Genomic DNA, 25338 nt, shown 5'->3' on the forward strand with positions numbered 1-25338 from the left:
TTTATTTTTAATATATCCCAACTATCTATTTTAACACATACATGAATATAAAATTTCAATACTTCTCCTTTTAGGCAATTTGGAAATATGGCTATTCCCCCCCTCCTTTTTTCTTTTTCAGAAAGTTATTTTAGACTATTTAGACTACAGTGTTTCTCAAAGAATGTTAAATATCAATCAATGGGATAACCTTTTGTTCCATCAAAAAGACATGTGAATTTATCTTTGATCAAAATAAATTTTTCTAAAATTTTAAAAAACAATATAAAAGTATTACAATTTAAATATGTTAATGAGATGAATAAAATTTCGAGTTCATTTTCATAAGTTCATTATATTGAGGTTCAAAGACTCAATAACTGGTTCTAAGGAATGAGGCTAAATGCTCATCTGTCAGTCTACTTCTGAAATAATTCTTTCTAAGGTTCATGGTTGAAAACACTTCTTTACATATATAAGATGAAGTAATCATATCACTGCTTTTCTGGGCGTGAGATATTAAATTTGGGAAAATAATTTCGATAATGATTTGTAAAACTCTTTGGCATATATAGAAACAACTGCTTGAGATGATTGTTAGATTGTAACTCAATTAATTCAAACTGCAAATCTGACCTCACTGCCCTCATAATTTATGTTGAAAGGCATGGTAAAAATATCCAGTTCTGTTTGAATGGCACTGAAATCTTAAAATCTTTGTTTGAACCCACAATGCAGTTTTTTTCAAGCCATCTTCATAATCCTTAAGCTTCTCTTCATTTACTGAGGGTACTGAATTTAACCTTGGGAAATGAGACAAGTCGTTCTTTGCTAGCTGCCCAGCAAACAGATTAAGTTTTAAGTTAAGATTATGTTTTTTCTAAGAAGTCTAATTCACCTATTGGATTCCCATATGTTTTCTCCATGAGAAAGAGATAACGCTTGTTGTCACCAATCTACAGCTATAACTAACAAAGAACTTCCGCTTTTAACATTTGACCGATTGAAAGCTGTCTGTGCTTGCTATTTCCGTCAATTTATGTTTGTAGAACAAAAACAGAGAAAGTAAAAAGATAATCAGTTTTTTGGACAAAAGGAAGAAAAAAATAATATTTAAACAAAGTAGAAAAGGAGATGGATATATAATATATAAATATATATTTCTTTTAAATTGCCTTGGACTGGCAAATTAAAATTCTATCCGTGGGTCGGATAAAACCTTCCGGCGTGCCATAGTTTGTCCATCCCTGCCTTAGAAGTACCATAAAATCCTTAGATAAGCACAATATATCTTTATTACTTTACGATTACATTGTTCAAATATCATGTTGAGTAGCATGACATAATGGGGATGATCTGCTTCCCAAAATTTTTAAATATGCGCTCATATTTTTTTAAATAATAGAGAAAGAAGGCAAAGTGAGAGAGATGGTTTATTCAAGCAGCCGCAGGGAAGAGAAAATAATGTGTATTAGCTGTGGTCGTATTTATAGTCAAAAATCTTTCTGTCAATCCTGAAAAGGGAGAGATTCAAGATGGCGGATAAAGAGCTTGACGTGTTTTACACGTCTCTTGAAAAACATTATGATACTATCAACACAGCACTTGCATTTAAATGTAATATGAACAGTGAGCTGTGTGAACATGCTAGGACTGCTTTGGGTGAGTTAAAATCTCTTATAATTAAAAATTTTGAAAGATTACAATCTGTTAATTATCGCGAAGCTCGTGTGGCAAGTTTGAAAACCTCTGTTATGAGACCTTCTTATGCTGAGGTGGTATCGCAATTTAGGGGAGAAAACGTAAACGAACAGTCAAATGACTGTAATTTGCTTGCTTTGGCAGCTGCTGAATTGGAAAACTTTACATCCCTTGATGTTAAAAAACTTTTGAAGGAAAAAATTAATCCTACAGAAAAGAAGTTAGGTATAAAAAATATTAGGACAATTTCTAATAACAGAATTTTAGTGCAATGCTCTTCCTGAACTGATTGTGATAAACTAAAAGATGAAATCAACAACAAACATGAACTAATTTCTTCTCTTCCAAGACAGAAAAATCCTGCTCTACTTATTAAAAATGTGACAAATGAAATTGATGATAAAGATGTATTAACTGTTCTCTTTGATTCAAATCCTGACATTTTTTATAGTAATGAATGTATTAATGACATGAAATTCTGTTTTACTCTTAAAAAATTTTCTCTTTGATTCAAATCCTGGCATTTTTTATAGTAATGAATGTATTAATGACATGAAATTCTGTTTTACTCTTAAAAAATTCCAAAACTCAAAGCATATCGTTGTCAAAATGAAACCCGAGCTATACAGAAAATGCCTATCTTTGGGGTATTTGCATTTTGAATGGTCGTCTTGTAAAGTAGAGGAGTTTATCATAATAAATAGATGCTTTAAATGCCTTGGCTATAATCACAAAGGAGCTAACTGCAGAAATTCTGTTGCTTGCTTCAAATGTGCAAAAGAACATACAAGTAAGCACTGCCAAACTCAAGAAACCCAAGCTTGTGTAAATTGCATTCGTTATAATAGCAAAATCAAGGATGTTGGCAAGAAAGTTGATGTCAAGCATAAGCCTTTATCCGAAAATTGACCTTCTCATATTTTTATGAAGAATAGAATTACTTCTCAAATTAATTTTCCCATTTCTGTTCTTAAAATTATTCAACTTAATCTTCATAGTTCGAAAATGGTTACTCAGCAGTTTGTTTTAAATATGGAAAATTCTAACATTGATATCGCTCTTGTTCAGGAGCCTCACTCTTATAAACACTCTCTTCCCAACTTGCCTTCCTCTTACCAGGTTTACTTTGATGCTAATAGTGATATCATTAAAGCTGCCATTATTGTAAGGAATCAAAAGCTGTCTACTCTACTTGAAATTAATAATCTTGATTATAATATGATGTTTTTTCGTGTTACTCTCAATACTAATGATTTTATCTTTTTTCCCTATTATTTTGAACCCAATAGAAATATCGACTTGGATTTGGATAAAATTAATGTAGCACTAGCTTCAAAAAATTGTAATAGATTGATCTAGGCTATGGATGCCAACAGCAAATCTGAAATTTGGCATAGTCCAATTTCAGATTCTCGAGGGGTTAAACTTTGTGAATTTTTAAGTATGAATAATTTGTTTGTTCTAAACGAAGACTGTGGTCCTACTTTCTGTAGTACTCAAGGTTCAAGCTATATTGACATTACGGCTGTGGGATCTGATCTTCTTGCAGATATTTTGTGTTGGTGTCAACCAGATTATGAATCCCTTTCTGATCACTGTACGATTGAGTTTGAACTATCTGTAGCTTATAATAACACTCTCTATGGACAGAAAAAACAGCAAAATTGTCTTTATGTAAAGAAAGCTAACTGGGATATTTTTTACAATGCATGTAAGCAGTCGATTGATGAGTTGTCGCAGTTTATTGAGTGCTTTACGGATAAGCATGCATTAAACTCTCGACTAGAAAATTTTGTCTCGATTCTCTATAACGCATCTAAGGCTTCCATGCCTCTAAAAAAGTCAACAGTTCATAAGGTACCTTGGTGGACTACTGAAATTGAATGTATGAGAAAGCAGGTTAACGCTGCTAGACGTAGGTTTCAACGAAATTGTAACCCTACTCTTAGAGAGTTATATACACAAAAATATCTTCACTTAAAACATAGTTACAGCTTAAAGCTCCAGGATGCAAAGCTTAAGTCTTGGAGAGAATTCCTAATGAGTATAAATGAAAGGAATGTTTGGAAAAAAATATATACAAATGGTATAAATAAAAATTTTATGAAAGGAATTGAAGTTAATAGAATTTATCTCCATCTGCTAATTGTACAAAGTCACTTGAAGAAACTGCTAATGAGGTTCTTAACAGAAGCTTTCCCATGGACCATTTTAGCACAGATAATTCGTTTCATAGAATGATTAGGGCTGAAGCTTCGTTAAATTATGTTGCTAATCCAGACCTTCCATTTACTATGTCAGAAATTAATAGTGTTATAGAAAACCTTAAATGCAATAAAGCTCCTGGTTTTGATTCTATTTCAAATGAAATTTTGAAGCAAGTTCATAGAATGTTTCCAAATTTATTCTCCAAAATCTTCAATACTTGTCTGAGGCTTGGTTCATTTCCTCGTTGCTGGAAAACAGCGAATGTCGTTTTAATCTCTAAGAATAGTAGTCCTCGTAACCCGCATTTAGATAACTTGAGATGCATTAGTCTTCTTCCCAGTTTAGGAAAATCCCTAGAAAAGCTGTTTGTTAATAGAATTACCTGGTTCTTGCATAATAAAAAACTACTAAACAAAGCACAGTTTGGTTTTACCCCTCATAAGAGTTGTGAAGATGCTCTTTTGTACTTAAAAGATATAGTGGATGAAGGTAAGAAGTGAAATTTACACACAGTTTTAGTGTTTCTTGATATCAAAGGTGCTTTCGACCACACCTGGTGGCCTGGGATACTTGTTTTTTTAAGGAAAGCTAGTATTCCGTGTTATATTTTCCACCTTATTAAAGATTTTCTGCATGACAGATCTGCATTGCTCTCCCTTGGGCACGTTTTTTCCTCCCGCATTTTGGAAAGAGGTTGCCTTCAAGGCTCGGTTTCCGGACCTTTATTGTGGAATTTAATTATGAATTATCTACTCAATAGACTCTCACATTGTCCAAGTTGTAAAACAATTGCTTTTGCTGATGATCTACTAATTTGCTTTCAAGAGAAATGTCCCATTACTCTCTTTAATGTGGCTCAGAACATCCTTCATATTATTTCCAATTGGTCCAAAGAACAGAAATTGGAATTCAATCCTAATAAATCTAAAATTATGATAATGAAAAGAAAGCATGTCAGCTATACAAACCAACAATTATACTTGCATAATACCTTACTCGAAACGGTGAATGAAATTAAATATTTAGGCGTTATTCTTGATCATAAGTTTTGTTGGAAAAATCATATTATATATTTATCCAATAAGTGTGAAAATATACTTAGAGGACTTAATCGTGTCTCTTGCAATACTTTTGGTTTAAAATCTAATGTTATTGATATGATTTATAAGCAGGGTATTGTCCCCTTTATTTGCTAGGCTTCTAGAGTGTGGGGAACAGCTTTAGAAAAGAAGATTAATTCCCGTATACTTCGCAGAATTCAAAGACGAATCTTACTAAGAGTTGTGCGTGGCTACAGAACAATTAGCTATGAAGCCTGTTTCGCAATTTCAGGATTTCCTCCGATTGACCTTCATGTTTTAACTGACAAAAAGTTTAAAGATACCATCAGCAAATTTATGTTCGATGCAAAGGTGTTGTTTGAAGATCTTTCTCATACTGCCAATCGTTTGCCAATTCAAACTATCATTTATGACAATTCTGTTGATGATAATTTCCCTGTTGTGTGTTATACAGATGGCAGTAAAATTAATAATCGAGTTGGATTAGCTTATGTCGTTTTCCATCATGGTTCTGAACTGGAATACAAACTCTTTAGAATTCCCAATGAATGCAGTGTTTTCCAAGCCGAATTACTGTGCATTAGTGAGTCAATTAAGTGGATATCTAACAACTGTTCGCTATGTGCTAAATTTCTTATTCGCACTGATTATCTTTCATCCTTAGATTCTCTTAGGAATATCTTCTCATATAATAAATTAATTGTCACTTCCCATGCTCTTCTTAAAGACCTTAATAATAAAGGTGGTGATGTTATCTTTTCTCATGTACGTGGCCACACTGGCAATCTAGGAAACGAAAGGTCTGATTGGTTGGGAAAACAAGCTACACATCTTCAAGTAATTACTCCAGTGATACTTCCTAAGTCATTTTACAAGAACAAAAGTAGGGATGATACAATACTCAAGTGGAATGAACTATACGGGAATTCTACTACTGCCTCTTTGACTAAACTATATTTTACTTCCATTCCTCACAGACTGAATAATAAACACTTTTTCTGCAATTTTGAAGTTACTCAATTTCTAACTGGACATGGTAAATTCAATTCATATCTGAAGAGATTTAGATTATCTAGTACAGACTTGTGTTCATGCAGTTTCGGGGGAGTGCAAAATGTCGAACATTTGTTGTTCTATTGTTCAAAGCTCAAGGAAGGACAAAAGGAACTCATTTCTAGGTTAAACTCTGTGAATATTACATTTCCTCTCCCTCTTCACATATTTGTCCAACATAAAATGGCTTTCTCTTTCTTCTGTAAATTTATCTCTTATGTGTCATCTGTGAATTTGTAAGTTTATTTTATTTTGTGTTGTGTTGTTGTATTTTTTTCCCCTTACCTCTGTAAGCCTTGTGTAATACTATGTGGTGCACAAGGATTTAAAATTTTCAATTAAAAAAAATCCTGAAAAGGGAATGGGCTAAAGATTTCATAGTGCAGAGAAAGACTGATTGACATAACATGTTGCAGAGTGACAATGAAGCAAGGATCTGTTTAATTAAAATTTATGAATTTAAAGGTATATTGCCATTTGGTTCCAATAAAGTTTAATAATTTTATTTTATAATTTATATATACATAGGATTCATTTTAAGAAATAAAAATGACACAAAAAGATGATATTCTGAAAGAAGAATCATGCTTTATTCACAACTTTTATTTAATAATTTAAGATACTAATTTCTATATATAAGTGGATTTTTCTTTCTATAAAATACATTGATAATACAATTAGTTTTTGAATTTTATCACTTTCCCAACTCTGTTGATTCTTAATACCAGCAATTGATTAATGAGAAAATAAACTTTTACGTTCACACTTTCAAAATGCATTCTTATTGGAGATTTAAGGGGGAACTAATAATGCTAGTTACACAGAGTATAGGCAACCATTACGAAAGATATACAGTGATACCTTGATATAAATCATTAATCCATTCCAGATCCTTGCAAGTAAACTAAACAAATTTTTCCAATCAGAAATAAAGAAAAAATAATTCATCTGTTCTTATAAAAGAATCTTACTCTAGTTATTACAATACTGTATAATACTAAAATGCAAATGCAGTGGGTGAAATATATACTTCACATATATGAAGCATTGCACATGATTGCACAATTCATAGAAAAAGAATACTGATAGTGCTGCCGAGGTTGCAAAAGCTGTCTTTGACAGCTTCGAAGCTATATAATTGTACTTTGCCATAGACATGACATCATCATCATTGCACATGATATTGTACATAGATGTTTTTCTGCTGTTCAGATCAATGGCAATTTTTCAACATGCTCTGAAGTTTCTGATCTTTCTTTTGAAATCTATTTTCCCCCTTCCCAGCATTAGCTGAGAGTGGATTGTTTACAGATTAGCAGCAACAGGCATACATACTGAAGCTAATGGAAAGTGGTTGCATTTTTTTAAAGAGGTAAATAAAAAGTATAGTGTGTGTCATGACTCGTCAAACTCGAGTCGCATTCCAAATAAAATTTTTTCCATACAAACAGGATGTATATCAAGTTGGGCTTATTAGGAGGTATGAAAGCATTTTTAGAAATTGGCTAATTTCTCACAGTGATGGAGATATTTCTACTAGTTCAAAATAGAAATATATTCAAGAATTAAATAATTATGAGTTCTTTAATGGACTGTACATACTTCCCAAAAATAGTTTGCATAACAGAACTTATATAAAATATGCTGCACTTCATACTCATAAAATGATGGAAAAATAGAAAATACATTTCATTGAGCTATAAAATTTTAAATAAAATCACAGTAGCTAATTGAAAATATGGTGTAGATATTTCAGAAACTGAAGCTTAGCTCTGCCCCACATAATTTCAGTAGATAAAAGTTACAGATAAAAGATTACTTTGTGTGAGAAAATATTTTGATGGTGAAAGTAGCATGCCACAAAATATTTCAAATAATTTGCAGCAGCAGGAAAAATTCAGCAAAAATTTAATAATAAAGTTTTGGCAAATTTTTTTGCTTTCGAAAAGAAGAAACTTAAATCACTCTCAAAGTTCAATGCAGTTTTAATTTTAATGTATGACAATCTAAAATTGCTTAAAACTTTTACCTAAGTTTAAACTAAAATAACACTTTGAGAGCTATGATTCAAAGCTGAAGAAATTTAAAAGCTAACATGGGTACAACAGTATGGAAATTCATTAAAAAAATACTAATACAGTACAAAGTCCAAAATCCGGACTTGTCGGGACTTCGGCGATTCTGGATTTGGGATTTTTCCGAATATTAGATTATCAATTTAAATCTCGTACGATGGCATGCAGAAATTATACAATTAAAAATATGAAATCGCAATTTATGAAATAAAGAACAATAATGATCTAAAGGGTATCAAAATTTACAAAAAAAAAAAAAAAAAGCTTAATATTTATTTGTTTACTTTATTAAACATTTCTTTCAATGTAAGTTGTTTAAGTTGCTTCCACAAAAAATTCAAAAAGTTCCTTTTTCTTTTTGCTTATGTCATATACAGTTGACTTTCCAATGCCATATTCCTCGCATAATTTTGAGACGAATATGCCTTTATCTATTTTTTGCAGCAATTTCACTTTTTGTTTAATGGACATCGAAACATGGTTTCGCTTTGTAGATACTTTGGCAGCTCCAGAATTGGAAACTCTTTTCAACATAAACGAAAGTTCAAGCTTAGTTTTTATAAAATTGCCGTAATAATAACAGTCTGCAAAAAATAATAAGCTGGATCAAACTAACAGATTAGGGAGCAGCACAGAGCACAGTCCGCTACATTAACTGAAATGAATCAGTAAAGATAATTTTAGTTTAGTTTAATAGCGTCCGTGATACATTATTGGCTGTGTATCACAAGATTGGCGACAAAAGCTAAGATTTTTCGCTAAACTTTGTCTTGCTCCTATTACGTACTGAATTAAGACTAAATTGTATTAGTTATTTACTATACTTACGTTTATTTCTTGCACATGCTTAAAACTGAGTCCTGAATAAATAAACTCCCACATATACTTAACACTTTATCTAGGGCCGGTGCTAAACACCGTATGGTGCAATCTCTACAGGTCCTAAATTCTGCTACAAAGCACCTTCCTAAGTTCTAAATTTTCACCGCACCTAAACTTTGCACCCCAGTGCTTTTCCTAAATCATAAAAAATGTCTCATCCCTTAATTTTGCCACTCGGTGCTTCCCCAGATTTTAATTCGTCTTCTCTAAATTCTGCCATCCAGTGCTGACATATTCTGCCACCGCTTCTGGGTTTATGGTGAATAAACATATCAGTTATTCTTAATTAAAATAGATTAAATGTTATCTTTTGGCCTATGAATTTCATTAACAAAATCTATTTTTAGCATATGAAAAGAAAAGATTTTTGTTGAATTTTTCCTCATCAACATTTCTTAGAGCATTTAAAAATCTATAATCATCGCCAAGCATAATATTAGCATAAAAGGTTGCCATACTCTTGTTATTCAATTTCTAATATAAACAAAAGTTTAGACATCACTGCATGAGTTATTACTGAAGCTGTCATGTATTGATAAACATGCAGTGATAGGTGAATGTTTCGGAAAGCGCGGCGAACAGCAGTAAATGGAACGGAACGTTTGAGATGTATGTCAAGCAGATACTCAGCTTTGGAGCCAAATTATTAATCTCATAAATTTATGGTTACATGATTGTTTTTCCATAACGAGGTATGTTATTTAGTGCCTAAGTGAAATTAAGAATCGGAATTTTTAAGTGAAAATCTCCACGTTTTATTATGGAAGGAAAAATCAAACACGCATGCGTAAGGCATACCCAAAAAACATGTTCATGGCCTTTGAGGTCCGGATTTTAGATCATTCCAGATAATGGACATCCAGATTTCGGACTTTGTACTGTACTAACTAAAAAAATAAGAAATACTAATGAAATCTAAAAATCAATCTAATTGATGAAAGGTGAATTTTCAGAATATCACTTTTTAATTAAATTTAAATGAAAAAAAAAAAAACTGTAGAACAAAAATCTACATTGTGTGTTTTGGATGAAGCATGAGAATGAATGCTGTTCCTGATTATCAGATGAAGCATGATTTAGTTTTACATTTAAAATAAATGATTAAAATGGACCCATACTTGCCAACCTATGACACTCAAAAATCAGGAGATTTTTCACAATGTTAAAAAGACTTTTTAAATTATAAAAATATAGTTTTTAATAATGAATTAACTTTAAATAGTTACTAACTCTTAAATGCAAGCAACACAAAAATACCTTAGACATAAAAAACATTCTTATTACTTGCATCATTTAAAAAAAAAAAAAAAAAAAACTAAAAAAAAAAAAACCACTTTAATCAGTTTTCATACAAATGTTATGAACAGTGGCAAATTTTGCTTTCATTAATAAAGAAACTTCATAATTTTGTTCATAGCAATTACCACGTAGGCCTGCTTTCGTTAATAAAAGTTTTTCTAATGTGTCATCACTAATATTAGATCTAAATTTAGTCCTCGTTTTCACAACACTGAAAATCTTCTCACACTCCGCATTACTATGGGGAACTCTCAAGATGGCCAACATAATTCTAGACAGTTCACTATATTTTAAAATTCCATGAACACCTTTCAGTTTTCCAATTAAACTCCAGTGGGTGTCAATCCTAGCTGATTTTATAACTTCATCCAAGTTTTCTAATTGTAAACTGCAAAATTGCGACTGCAGTATATCAGTAGTAACATCAATATCATCATTTTTCATGACTAAACGAAGTAACACAGGAAATCTATTCAAAAAGTACCTTATATCAGAAAAAGATGCATTTGCTAGAGCAGAAACATCACAAACTTTAGCATGCAAAATCACTTCATCGTTGACTGGAAATTTATGTAGTATGTAATCACATACTCGACAGAAGTAACTTCTAACATGAAGATAAAACTTATTTTTGTCTTCTTCTGAAAGTTCTTCCACTACTTTTGTAGTTGCAGTTCCTATTACCAAATCTTCATCTTTCTTCTGATTTTCTATTTCACCATAAATCATATCATATATAGAATTGCAAGACAAAACACGGACTGGTTTTACAAACTTTGATAAAATGTCTTTAAACAGATCATAAATCATTGATTGCAAAACATGAATTAATGGAATTCTGCTTTGTAGAATTGTGTTAAGAACATCGAATGATGGCAAAATGAATTGTAAAAAAAAGTAAAAAGCTTCGTTAAGGTCCGAAGAAAAAAACATAAATATTTGTTCTTCACAAGATAAACTTACAGTAATCGGAAAATGCTTCGTGTGATGAGCATTTTTTTTTTTATTTTGAGAGAAATTTGTATCAGCTTTACACTTATATTTTGCAGTATTATTTTGAGAACTGCCAGCTGAATTGCTGAATGATGCAGAAATTACTTTATTTTTCTCAAACCTATTTTTAAAAATGGAAGTAGTAACTACATCTCCATTTACTTTAGGTACTTTATAACTTTCAATAGAGCCTTTTATCTTAACTCTCGAAGCATTTACTTCTTCTTTAAAAAATGCAAGAAGTAGGTTCCATTGATCGAGGATTCTAGATAAGCATTTCTTTAAAGACAGCCAGCGTGTACACACATGTTTCAAAATTTTTCTCATTTCAGTATTATGCAGCTGAATTATTCAGTATTATGAACTGTTTCAATTTTTCCTTTCTTTTAGAACTCCTTTCAAGATAATAATAAATATCAACAATGTGTTCATCCACATTTATTGGTAAAGAAGCTGCCCCTTTTTCAGCTGCTAAATTTAAGAGGTGACAGGTGCACTGCAAATCTGAATTTGCCTTTCTTAAGATGCCTGCAACACCAGTCTTCAAGCCTACCATTACTGGTGCATTATCGGCACCAAGTGCTAAGCAATTATCCAAAGGGACTGCATTTTCTTTTAAAGTTTTAATAATTAGCTGTGCTATATTAAAGCGTGCCGAATGTCCTTCTAAAGTGGGGACAGAAAGTAAACTGCACTCAATTTCTGAAGACTCTGGATTAAAAAAAGAAACAACAATTGGATACAGTTTTGAATTGGTATTATTGCTTCCTTCCGTAGAGAGGCAGAACGGAGCTGTTTTAATGCAATCAATAACTGAAAATTTATTTTTCAAACCCATTTCTTTAACAATTGTACCAGTTTTGGTCCTTGCACTTGAGTATTTCTTAGTGATTTCACTATCAGGAAACATTTTTCTAAATAAAGCTGCAGCGTGATCCGATGCATTCAGTGGCAGGTTGTGCTCAAGTAAAAAGGCGGAGAACAGACATTCTGCATTAATCACTTTTTGGTCTCTTCTTTCCGAAGAAAAATTTAATTTTTCATTTTTTTCAAAACAACTCATGTTGTCCTTGTGTTTTTGTGTACGCACATGTTTGAGAACATCTGCCCTTCTACCATGCAAAATCGAAAAAGCGCAACGACAGATGGTACACATTTTATTTTATTACATTTCCTTGAAGAAATAATGGAAGGAAAGTCAACTGTGCACAATTTTTGAAACGTGCACCAGTATTTCACCTTTCTCGCAGACATAACAAAAGATGATAATTTCTAAAACTATTTCCCAAATACACGTATACTCACACAACTCAGGACAAGATGAACGAAAGAACATCCAAATAACGGCCAACGGCCTTGAGCTTCCTTTGTGCTCATTTGCTAATATATGCCAGATGACATGCAAAGGAGCTCGATGCCCATTGGAGAACTGGAGAATGACGTTTCTGGATACGTATGCTGTCACCCACAAAGCAGAAATTCTCATTTGATTTGCAAAGTTTTATTTTAGATATAATGTAGAGAAAATTCAGTTGCTTTCCAGACGTCCAAAATCACTTTTTTTTTTTTTTTTTTTTTGTTTTTGTTTTGTTCATATAACGAAGTATTAAGCCAAGTTCCATAAAAATCGTGAGAAATATTAAGAATAAGAAAAAGTCGGGAGAAATATATTGTAAATTGGGTTGGCGGGAGAGCGGTCGAAAATCGGGAGTCTCCTGCCTAAATTGGGAGAGCTGGCAACTCTGTGGACCTCATAAAATTAACTAAGTGATAGGAGCAATTACTTTGAGATCTTTCTGCAGATAGCAATGGAGGAAAATAAGACTTATTAAATCTTGGATTCCATCTCCAACAGCATCCTCCCTTCCTCTCTTCCCCAAAAATAAAAAACTTCTATATAAAATATTACATATTTATTTACAATAAAGATAACCATAAGATATTACAGATAATGGAGACAGGTATGACACTTTTAGGTTAATCTAACCATTTTTCAGATGTACAAGATAAACAGCCTTAGCCTTCTACAACCAGTTTAATTACATTATTGAACATTACTCTTATACCCCTCGGAAAAATCCCATTTTTATAAAATTACAAGGACTCATTAAGGTGAAAAGTTCAAAACAATTGTAAAGACACAATTCTAAATGCCTTCTGACAATTTCCAGAATGCCTTTTGACAAAATTGCAATTTATTTACATTGGACAGAAATTAATTTGGATTTCATCGAATTGGCTGAGGAATGGACATAATCAAAATATCAACTACCATTTTTCAATAACAGATTTCTATCTTTACGCTCATTATTAAATAGGAAAAGGGAAGTCAATCAAATGCAGAATTCTTCAGCTTTAATTTTAGATTCTATAATAGCATCAATTATAAATGAACATGCTGCTGCAAATGGTCAAACACTGAAGCAGAAAATAATGATGCTACTATTTACATTGTAGACATAAAGATTAAAAAAAAAAAAAAAAAAAAAAAAAATCATGTGATAATAATAATCTTAGAGCTAACTAGCATTTTTAAGCAAATGAAAAGCAGTGCAAAATTTTGGGGAAACAATTGATTAAAAGCAGTCAGCACAGAAATGTTTATTCATACATCTTTATATATTCTGTCTATAGAATTGCAATTTTCACTATGATTGTATTATTTCTGTATTTCTGATTGTATTATTTTGCATGAATATCAGTATTGCTGCTTAAAATTTAGTACATATAATATTAACAGTTTTAATACATTTTTCACCGTAATAGCATAAAAAATCATTGTATGTTAGTATTATTTTTGTAGATATCAGATATATATATGCTGCATATATGTAAAATTATCATATTTATTATAGGGCATTATATTTCTTCCCAAAGCATGAATATAGCATGCAATTTTATGCTTCCAAGCATAATAATAGCACTATGTGCACTTTTAATTTTGTAAAAAGTGTAATGAATAAAGATCAAAGTAAGACCTATAACTGCAACTAAATTAAATTACCTCTTTTTCCAAAAGATGGTGTATTCAGTAACTTTTTCTATAATATTTTCCAACAGTATTTAATCTAATTGAATATTCAGAAATTTCTAACAATGAAAAGTAAGCACCATAATATTATAGTAATAAAAAAGAACTCAGTATCAAAGAGAAAAATATGAATCATACCTCATCCATTGACTTCATTTCCAAACGTAATTTATCCAAAATTGTGATGAAAAGCTGAAAAAAAATTATTTTATAAAAAACTATACATTTTATCTGCTTCATAAAGTATGTACATTATCAACTTAAGAAAAACTATTATTAAACAACTATAAAATTTTAATTATAAATTTTTTATATGGAAAGAAAGAAAAAATAAAACTGATTTTTATTTTAGGTAACTTAATGGGAAGTAACAATCGATACTTCTTCCATTTCTCTCATCGCAAAGTGATTCACAATTTTTCCAACCAGTAGCCTTTGAAATTCTCAGGTTAAAAATACCCAAAAATGCTTTAAAAAGAAAAAAGAAAAAAAAAAAAACTTTAGGAGATTTATTTCTTAAATGCTCACGACTTAATTAGTAAAAATTCTGACGAACAATTGTTAGAACAGAAAATTTAAATTTATAATAAAGGCTTGAATAATAATAATAATAAAAGTCTCCTTACTCAATGATTAGAACAGCTATTTAATTTAATTTGTATTCTCAATTAACCTTTTAACTAATATTAACTCATATTTAAAATACTATCATAACAAAAATTTAAAAATAAATATGTAAAAAAAGTTCTCTTTCCTGTAACTCCACTTCTTCCTGTTTGCATACATATAAACAATTATATATACATTTATTTATAAATAAATATTATAACAATATTTATTTATCTAAAACAATATAATTTATGTATAAATAATTAAATAACATTTGTGTTAGAATATTTATAATAAAAATAGTAATTTAGCAAATCTTCACATCAATAAAATAGTTTGTCATAACACATTCCAGAAACAAATTTCATATATACTACTTCAGAATTTATTTACAGCACATATATGTGTATACAGTATAAAGTCTGTAATCCGGACTTCCATTATCCGTAATGATCTATAATCCGGACCTCAAAGCCACAAACTTATGCATGCGCATAATGCATTTACGCATCCGCGTTTAATGCGTGCGTATGCTACGCATGCGTGTAAAGCGTTTACCCATGCATGCTTCCGATAGAAAGTGACAGAGAGGTTATTGAAAACGAAAAAATTTCGATTGACAAATTAGTTGGTATTCTCGACACAGCAATTACAGGACTTGAACAGTGGAGCTTTGTAAATGAACAAGAAATTATGTCTGTTTATAGAATTAAACAGAAAGTATTAGCACAAAAAATGAAGCAACTTAAACAATTTACATTGGAAGAAATGTTTAATAAAGTAAACAAATAAATATTAAGCTTTTATTTTTTTTGTAAATTTTGATATCCTTTAGACCAGGGGTCGGCAACCTGTTTGTCCTTAAGGGCGCAATACTAAATTTGAAAATCACCGAGGGCGCATATTTTACAGATAATCAACAGGTATAAATAGGCATTAAAAAAACAGATTTTTTATAACTTTATTTTGTTGGTGTCATACATAAAGATACATATAATTCAGTGTGAAACTTGGGTGCCCATATTTTCAGCTAATTTCTTATAATTGGGGATATATTTAGAGTTCCCGGTCCTTAAACAGTTATCTAAATGTGAGTCATTAAGCTGTGTTCGGTATTTTGATTTCAAATATTTCATATTTGAGAACAAAGACTCGCAATTGTATGTTGTTGCACAATATGAATAAATTTTTAGCGCACATTTCCTTAAAATAGGATACTTATTTTCATCGACTAAGTTCAAAAACATTTTATCATTACTATGCGCTTTTAAAATAATATCACTTTGCAAGTTTATTATTTCTAATTCTAGGTCTTCGATATTATGAAGCTCGAAATACACTGAAACTATTTCAAGGACATCATCTTCAGTAACACTGAATGGATTTATGAAAAATCTTAGAACGGGTTCTAATGCTGCAAAATCTTCAAATCTAGAAGAAAACTCTTCTATTAGCTTATCTATAATTTCTAAATATGATGTAGCAGTAAAATTTTCATTATTCAGATTTAAACTTTCAACAGTATATTTTATAATTTGGAAATGTGATAATGATTTTTTCAATAGAAAGGATTTCAACAACAATAACTTGCATTTGAATGCATTTACTGCACTAATCATGTCAGCGATATGCTGATTTTTCCCTTGTATTTTTAAATTTAATTCATTCAACATTGCCGTTATATCTGTCAGAAATCCGAGGTCGATTAGCCAATCCTTATTTTCTAATTGCTCGTAAAATTCGCCTCTTGATGCAATAAATTCCTTTACTTGTGGCAAAAGCATGATAAACCGCTCAAGTATTTTACCTTTGCTCAGCCACCTCACTTCAGTATGTAAAAGAAGATCTGTGAACTGAACGATCTCATCTTCTAAAAGTAATTTAAACAATCTGTGTTGCATAGCTTCCGATCTTATGGAATTAATAACTTTTGTAACTATCGTAAATACGTGTTGAAAACCGATTGTTTTTGCGCATAACATTTCTTATGTATGAGGCAATGATAAGAAATAAATTTCGGGAATAAGGAATCCTGTCTACATAAGGCAATAAATCCTTTTTTCTTACCAGTCATCGCTGGTGCCCCGTCTGTTGTAATTGACGATAACTTTTGTACAGGTAATTTTACATCTGTTATACACTTTTTAAAAGTAGAAAAGATATCTTCTAATCTGGTGCTTCCCTTTAATGGCAGAACTTTAAGGAATTCTTCTTTTGTTGTAAAATCAGAAAATACCATCTTCACGCAAATTGCTAATTGTGATATATTTGTCACGTCTGCCGATTCATCCATCTGTAGCGAAAAGAAAATACAATTTTCCATATCATTTGCTAATTCTGCCTCCAAATTCTCCGCAATTACTTCAATTCTTCTAGTAACAGTTCGTGCTGATAATTGCAACGTGTTTATAGCTGAAACTATTTCCTTTTTATTTTTATATTCTTCAAAAAGTGAATCAGCAGCTTCTAACATGACTTTTTTCACTAATTCTCCATCTGTAAATGGTTTTTTATTCTTAGCTAGCAAATGCGATATTTTATATGACGCGATCGTTGCTGCTTTATGTTGTTGCAGCGGTTTAGTAAAAAAAACTTTGCTGGTTAGTTATTGAAGATTTTAAAGAAATATTTTTTTCTTCTAATTTCAGAGTTCATTGGATAGTCACTATCAAAATTGGTATGAATGGTCTTAAAATGTTGTTTAATATTACTTTTCTTGGGAATCACAACACTATTATTACACAACAAACAAATACACTTCCCTTTGTAATCAACGAAACAATATAGATGTTTCCATTCATTGTTAAAATATGTTCCTTTTCTTTTACATTTATCCATGAAGGGTTTTGAAAGAAAAGAATTATTTTGGATTACTTGGTAGTTTTAAATGCAAGGTCTATGCGTGGTCTATTCAAAATACGATCACACACTAACAAAAAATACGTGCATGTTATTAGATACGCTCAAGGTTAGCAAACTGTTAATCTATGCACAATCCTAAACTCAACTGACTACTGTCTAACCACGCTAGTGAGAGCAGTTTGGCTGAGGGCCAAGATGGGTCAGTTTAATTGAAGGGGTGTGTGGGCGAAAAGCGCGATTATTTTTCCCTCTTGAAGGTTGAAGGGGTGTGGGTGAAATCGAAGGTCAGGGGACATTTAGTGTCTACCGGGCTACTGCACTCACCCCTACATAACTGATAGATGTGCCCACTTCCGCCCCAAACCGGATGTTTACATAGATCTGGAATACATGGTCAGACAGTACTTGCTGTATATCGCTGTTTGACAAGAGTAAGTAAATCGCTCTGGCTATCATACATTTACATTAGTCAAGCGAGGGCGCATTAAAAATCGATCGGGGGTGCCATGGCGCCGCTTTGCCTACCCCTGTTTTAGACCATAATTGCTCTTTATTTCATAAATTATGATTTCATATTTTTAATTGTATAATTTCTACATGCCATCTTACCAGATTTAAATTGATGATCTATAAAACAGAAAAAACCCTAATCCAGAATCGCTGAAGTCCCGACGGGTCCGGATTATGGACTTTGTACTGTATAATCAAAGACTGAATTAAATGCATTAATAAATCATAATAAATTTCCTAATACTTGCACAATAGCTGCAAAATTATAAAATAATAATTTCTTTACTAATGGATCACTGAGTATATTATCTCCTTACAGAAAGTTAGTAGAATTGTAGTTGAATGAAGTAACTTAGAAACATTTAAAATTAAATCTTGAAAAATTTTTTAAAAAGAAACTTCAATTTGAATTATACAAAAACTTAAATGGAAACATTTAAAAATGAAAAATTAATCAACAAATCATATAATTATCGCCACTGATCAGAAATTGGTTAGCTTTTCAAGGGGAAAAACCAACCCTCCAATCAATCAACAATAATTAATAAATGGGAAGGTTTTTCGTCATTTACTCAAGTAAGAATTATAATGCCAAACTGGTTGTTAGTTTAACCAATTATATTGGTTTAAAACAATTAGATTGTTGAGTTTAAACCAGTTAGTTAGATTTAAAGTAAAGGTAGTATATAGAATTCATCATGAATGTAGAGTTCCATTTCGTTTAAAAATTTTTTTAAATTGAGTAGTAGTAAAAAAAAAATTTTGGTACTTTTTCCTGTTTCGCCACCGCAAATCTTGCCAAACAAACTCTATTGGCGACTACACACAGTACACACATAGAAAATGTTAACAAATGTTAGTTCAAAGAATTTTTTATTTTGAAGGCATAAACATTTTAATATCATTTAAAATTTTGTAAGAAGCTAATAAATAAAGACAATAAAGTTGTAAAAAGATATTAATTTAAGAACTTACTATGCTGCCATGGTTCAACATCCTGATTCGCCGATTCATATCACGTAACCCCAAGTAATCTCATCTCTAAACTACGCTTTAAAAATCTAATTCTCTCAGTAATTATCCACATTAATTTCAAGTTAAATCTTAATTTGGAATACAAGCTTAAGGGCAAGAATTATTTCAGTTCGCATGAATAGCTTACTAAAACTGCAGTCCTTTACTTCGCTAGTGCATTCTCATTAGAATTGATGCATTTAATCCTTAACTTTGCCTTTTCTATAATTTCGCCTTTGGGTGAGCAGTGTGATTGCATTATGTAAATAATTGACTTATTTACAGTGAATGGCCTTAGGACATAAAATTGAACTATTTGGTAAAAATTCTATGTAATTGTATTCCAGTAATGAAAGAAACAATCAATCTGATAAGAAACGGCTGCTACTTGTTTTGAAAATGAGGCATAAAAGGTTACCAGCGAGGATATTCCATTTGGCACCAGTTGTACCATTATTGGCGACTTTATCGGCTGCGCCGGCAAAATGGAAAAGTACCTTTTTTTTTTTTTTTTTTTTTTTTGCTAAATTGAGTAGTAGCAAAAAAATTGTTTTCTCTCACTTGATTAAAGTGTTCCCCGACACCCTAGCTTTCATGCATGTTAATTCAAAATAATCTTAATAAACATAATGCAATCTGCAAAATTTATGAAATATAGAAGTTGAAAAATATTTACAGAAAACAAGGTACATTAAAACATACAAACTGAAATGTACATAATATACATAAATGGCCAGAATATGAATTAATTAACTTATGTTCTTGTGAATGTGAGGACGTATACATGTTTGTGACTGTCTTCTTACCAGAAGGAATTTGGAATGTGAACCAAGATGGATAGAGAAGTAGGGAGGACACACGAATTAGTACAGTTAGGGACTTTGAGAAGCTATTTTGGTGGAAGTTGCTGTGGAACTCTTTTTCAAGTTCAAAAGGCGTCTGTAAAAATTTTGGTTTTATATTGACCATACAAAGGAAATTAATTTTTGGCTGATTGTCGTAGCGGAAAGAGGAAAAAAGTTTAAGTAAACTTTACTGCTTATGAGCTATTAAGTAGTCTTAGAATATTGAAATAGGCTCATTTTTTTTAGTAAAATCAATAAAAAAATGCCAGAAAAAACAATTGTTTACATTATATACAATTACTTCAGCAATTACACAATTAATTATGACAATTAGCCATAAATTAGTTAATTTCCTTTGTCTAGTTAGTATAAAATCAAAATTTTGAAGAGACGCCTTTTGCACTCGAAAAATAGTTCCACAATTGCTTCCCTCTCGCATTCCAAAAATAGCTTCTCAAAGCTCCCGACTGTACTAATTCATGCGTCCCTCCCTATTTTTCTCTCCATCTTGGTTCGCATTCCAAATTCCTTCTGAGTTAGAAGACGGTCACGAACATGTCTACGTCCTCACACCCACAAGAACGCAAGTTAATTAATTCATATTCTGGCCATTTATGTATATTATGTACATTTCAGTTTGTATGTTTTAAGGCAGTTTGTTGACAAATGTCTGCCTATTCTTTCAACATAATCAAATTTAGTCCTATATTATCACATAAAAAAATGCAGTGATGTACTGAAAAAGTCTGTTGCTACATAGAATACATCCTCAAAATTCTGCTGAATTAAAAAAAAAATAGCCTACTTTATCATATTATTAATAAATATTTGCCAAATATCACTTTTTTTTTTTTTTTTTTTGATTAGTATCAATATTGAAAACTAGAGGGTGCCACAACTCCATTTGGGAGGATAGTCAATTTTCATTTTGGGGAAACATTTAATTTTTCTGCATTAAAATGGTTAATTTTTTAATCTTAGGAAATGAAGCAACATTTACAGATTTACCATGGCATGATTCATTCATCAAAATGTTATTTCTACAGCACAAAATATGCATATACATCCATTATATTCAAATACTTTGCAAACCTAAAGGTTTCGGTAACGTCATTGCATCTTTCGCCAAGTAGGAAATTTGAAGAATTTTTTCACTTCTGTGTCCTGAACTCTCGTTTCCGTCTGCAGACCTGAACAGGTTTTGAATGTATATACCCCCTGCCTCAAGCAATTTAGAAGGACAGATCGTTGAAAGCTTTCAATAGCCAACAAAGCATTGAACGCTTGCAACAGCCCTCAATAGAGAGCCCTCTGTAGAGTCTGGAAACCATAACGAGTCAGTGCATTCAACAAAAAATTTCTCAAGAACAATGTTCGGCTCTCCGCTAAATATAATTCAAATTATACTATTAATAAATATTCAGCTAAGGGTTATGCAAGAATTTGGAAAGATCATTTGATATTTTTTCAGAGAGCGTTAGGGATATCTTTAAAACTGCCTCAGTTACCAATTTTGAACCATCATACGTAAAATCTTGAATGCTGAACTGATTTTTACATGGAGTAATTTATAGAACTTAATCATAGATAAAGAATGCGTTCAAATTATATTCATATTTTTTTAATAATCTCATTATATGTTAGGTCAGCACTTCATTGAATGCATTGAAAATAAGTACAACTGAAACGGATTTAAAATATTCTTCAAATAGTAGGGATAGTGTGTTATTTTATATAAAGATTTGTTAAAATAAATTTTGGTTCTTCAATAATTCTTACAATATGACAATTCTTTTTGAATATTTCAATTTTTCTCCTGCATCACAGTATAAGTTATTTCATCGCCGGAAGGATGGCATAATTGGAAATTAAGAAACATCCTAAGAGATAAATTGTGAAATTCGGCAAATATTTCACAGCCAAGGATTTTCAATTACACTTTCTTTCAAAGAATCTGTTAAATAACAATGCATTAAGTTATATTTATTTTCAAACAATCAAGCTTTGCCAGTGTTAATAGAACAGTTACAAGAGATCAAGATCTTGATTTAAGCTGATAGTATAATTTAATACGTTATACGCCCCACAGATTATTTTTTTTATTTGATATCTCTTATCATCATTGGTTTGGTTATTTATTTCATTACAGCAAAGCATACAAGGGCTATCTGCATAAATGGAGGGATGCCTTCGTTGAGGACTTTATAAGTGAAACTGGCTTGTACCATGCTATAAATGCAAAAAATCATGAAATCACCCATGCAACTAAACCATTCGCTGCTATTCGAACCTCGATCAAACTACCAGTGATCAGTGATAACAGATGGCCCACCGGCACCAATCGGTCGTCTGTGACCTAATCTGCCATCACGTAACGTGGTTTGTATTTGAAAATGGATTGTTCAAGGATGCTGGCAAATATTAAAAGCATTTAAAAATTAGAAACCATCTCAAAACTTCAATATAAATCAGAAAATCCATGATTTTTTTTATTTATCATGTGGCAAAATTATGAAAAGTCCTTAAAATTTGAAGAAATTCGCTCAGTAAAAAAGTAGGTCTTATGGAAGAATTCAAACAATGGATAATAACGTTTCTTTGTGGGTATTTTGTCTGCTTTGTCAACTCTTTGATTGTAAATCATCAAATATTAATTAATGGTAAATCAGATGAAAAGTCTTTACCCAGGTAAGTATGCTTACCTAAATTTCAATGATCATTTCGACTTGTCGCCTGTATGTATTAGATGTAAATAGGTGTGAACAGGATTTTCATACATTTATCATCAATTTTTAAGATATTATTGCATTTTACGGCTTTATGGATTTGGAGTAATTGATAATAACATGATGGAGGATGAATAATATATATAAAATATACGGTGGCATAATAACAAAAAGCTAACAAGAGCAATTTGTAATAATTAAGACACAATAACACGCCGAATAAATACTAATTCAGAAGTCAAACAACAAAAGATTTTTGTTGTTTGACTTCTGAATTAGTAATTTGTAATAGTTTCAGAATGATTTTTTTAAACTTCTTTAATGTTATTCCAATTAAAACCCTGGTATTTTTAATTGAAACTGTTTCTTGTTCTGTTTGTAGCTTTTTAAACATTGCTGTGGACTGGATTATTTTGATTACGGCAAAGCATAGGAAAGCCCTGTTTGCTTAAAGAAAGGACTGCTTTCCTGATAGGCTTTCTAAATGGAACTGGTTAGTATCCACATTAAGCATGGGGAAAATCACAAAAACTCCCATGTAGGAACTTCTTTGAGAATTTGAACAATGGTCGATCTAGCAATTTTCAGCTATTTTAACGTTTGGCTGCGAACGGGTCTTAAGAATTGTTTTAATTATTTAATTATTAAACAAACGCCAGGCCATTGACCATCAGGCCATTAGGCGAAGAGCTCTCCAATACTTTTAAAAATGCAATAAAAATGATTTAGTGCATAATACTTGCCCAGATAAGCATCAGTCACGTCTTTTCTGGAGTCATACATTACGTATTCAGGGCAATTATTCAGTTAAAATCGAAATAAATAGGTACTAAGACAATCATATCTGCTCAAAAGTCCAAAGTGGTTCACAGTGGCAGATCCAGAACACTGCAAGTACTACAAAGCACACTCGAGGGCCACCAACAGCAATGGCTGGTTGTAACACGATAATGAAGGGAGTATATAAAAGTGGAAAAGGATTTTAGAGTTCAAAATCCTAGGTTATTTTCATTCTGTATGCTCAGCAGTGGATGGAATTTAATAATTGAAAGTTAATTTAACCATACAAACCATGTTACACACACACACACACACAAAAAAAAAAAAAAAAAAGAGTGGGAAGGAGGAAGGAAAAAAGATGGAGATAAACTGTAAACCTTAGACAAATAAATAATCAATGAAAATTAGATAAATTAAATATAAAAAATTATACAAAACTGTTATAGGTTTGTCTCAAGTATAATTTTACTATTTGCTTCTCTTCTAGTATATGCACAAAATGAAAAGAATTGTATAAAAGCGCTTTCTGTAGGTCAGTTCTCAGTTCATGTAAAAATATACTTTCCTCTCTATCGTTTAGATACTTTACACAGCTGTAAAAAGTATGTCAGTTGTCAATCTATTACTCCTTTTGGAAGAGGAGGAAAGGGCAAACAAAGCAGCTTTCTCGATAAGGGGAAGCGTTTTTGCTTATCTCTAAATGCCACGTAGGTACCCCATGCAGGTAAGAATGAAAGGAGAGGCCAACCCAACCCCGCACTACAAGTGAAGCTTTGCTCCCATGCTTTGGTGTCTAGATTTTTTGTTTACATCCAGAGCTTCCTTTAATAGCGCTTTCATAGTATTTCCACACACGACAGTTCCATACAAATCAAAAAGCAGAACAACTCAGCATAAAACAGACATTCCTTGTTGAATGAATAATAGAAATTTGTATAGTTTAGTGACCTTTACTGAAAAAATCACATCTTGGTTATTTTTCGATAACTTGCAACAGTGATTTTGCGGTAACTTTAAAATTGTACACGTCTTTCGATACACTTGATTTTCTACTTTTATTTTTATGTTACAAACATCAAACTGTTTTAAATAAAAACATGTTTTGTCTTTCACATGTTATCCTTTTATTTTTATATAACTGAAAAATAATCATTTTGGGTTAACTAAAAAATGAAAAAAAAAAAAAAAATAAATAAAATAAATAAATAAATAAATAAATAAAGTTCTGTCTCTCTTTCTTAAAATTGTATTGTTTAATTGATAACTAAATATAATACAAAATTATGAATGAAAAATCTTTGTTATTCAATGATATTCTTAAGCAGTGGTCTGTTATTTTTGAAAGAGTTTCAAAACATGAAAAAAAGCATCATCAATGTTATTAATCGATATATAAATATACTTTGCATATTGTTATCTTCTGAATTACCTCCCAGTATGAAAATTTGAGGTATTTGTGAATTTTGATGAATTAGTTGTTTTAACTGTTTTAAAAAATGAATCAATATTATGTAGAGTAAGTCAATCAAGATTGCGATCTGATGACAGTGAGGTTAATTTTTAAATGTGAAATTGATAGTTATTATTTATTATATTTTCAGAGAAATATTAAACTGGGTAAAATCGCTAAAAGAGGTATTGAATGCTTTGCCAAAATATATTTACTAGAAAATTTGAATTTGATAATGAATGTATCCTAAAACGTCTTTT

At 31.2% G+C, this 25338-nt stretch overlaps 1 protein-coding gene across 2 annotated transcripts in view; it reads right to left on the bottom strand.

Moving 5' to 3' along the window:
- Vps28 (vacuolar protein sorting 28) overlaps positions 1-25338 on the bottom strand; it is a 96643-nt gene that overhangs the window by 39900 nt on the left and 31405 nt on the right. For both annotated transcript variants that reach the window (XM_085820545.1, XM_085820544.1), the window contains one exon: positions 14421-14474. In XM_085820545.1, the coding sequence (XP_085676671.1) occupies positions 14421-14474 (54 nt within the window). The remainder of the gene's footprint in view (positions 1-14420; positions 14475-25338) is intronic.

Source organism: Stegodyphus dumicola, chromosome 7, assembly GCF_044657685.1.
Source record: "Stegodyphus dumicola isolate Sdum_Otavi_A_Nest chromosome 7, ASM4465768v1".
Lineage (NCBI taxonomy): Eukaryota > Metazoa > Arthropoda > Arachnida > Araneae > Eresidae > Stegodyphus > Stegodyphus dumicola.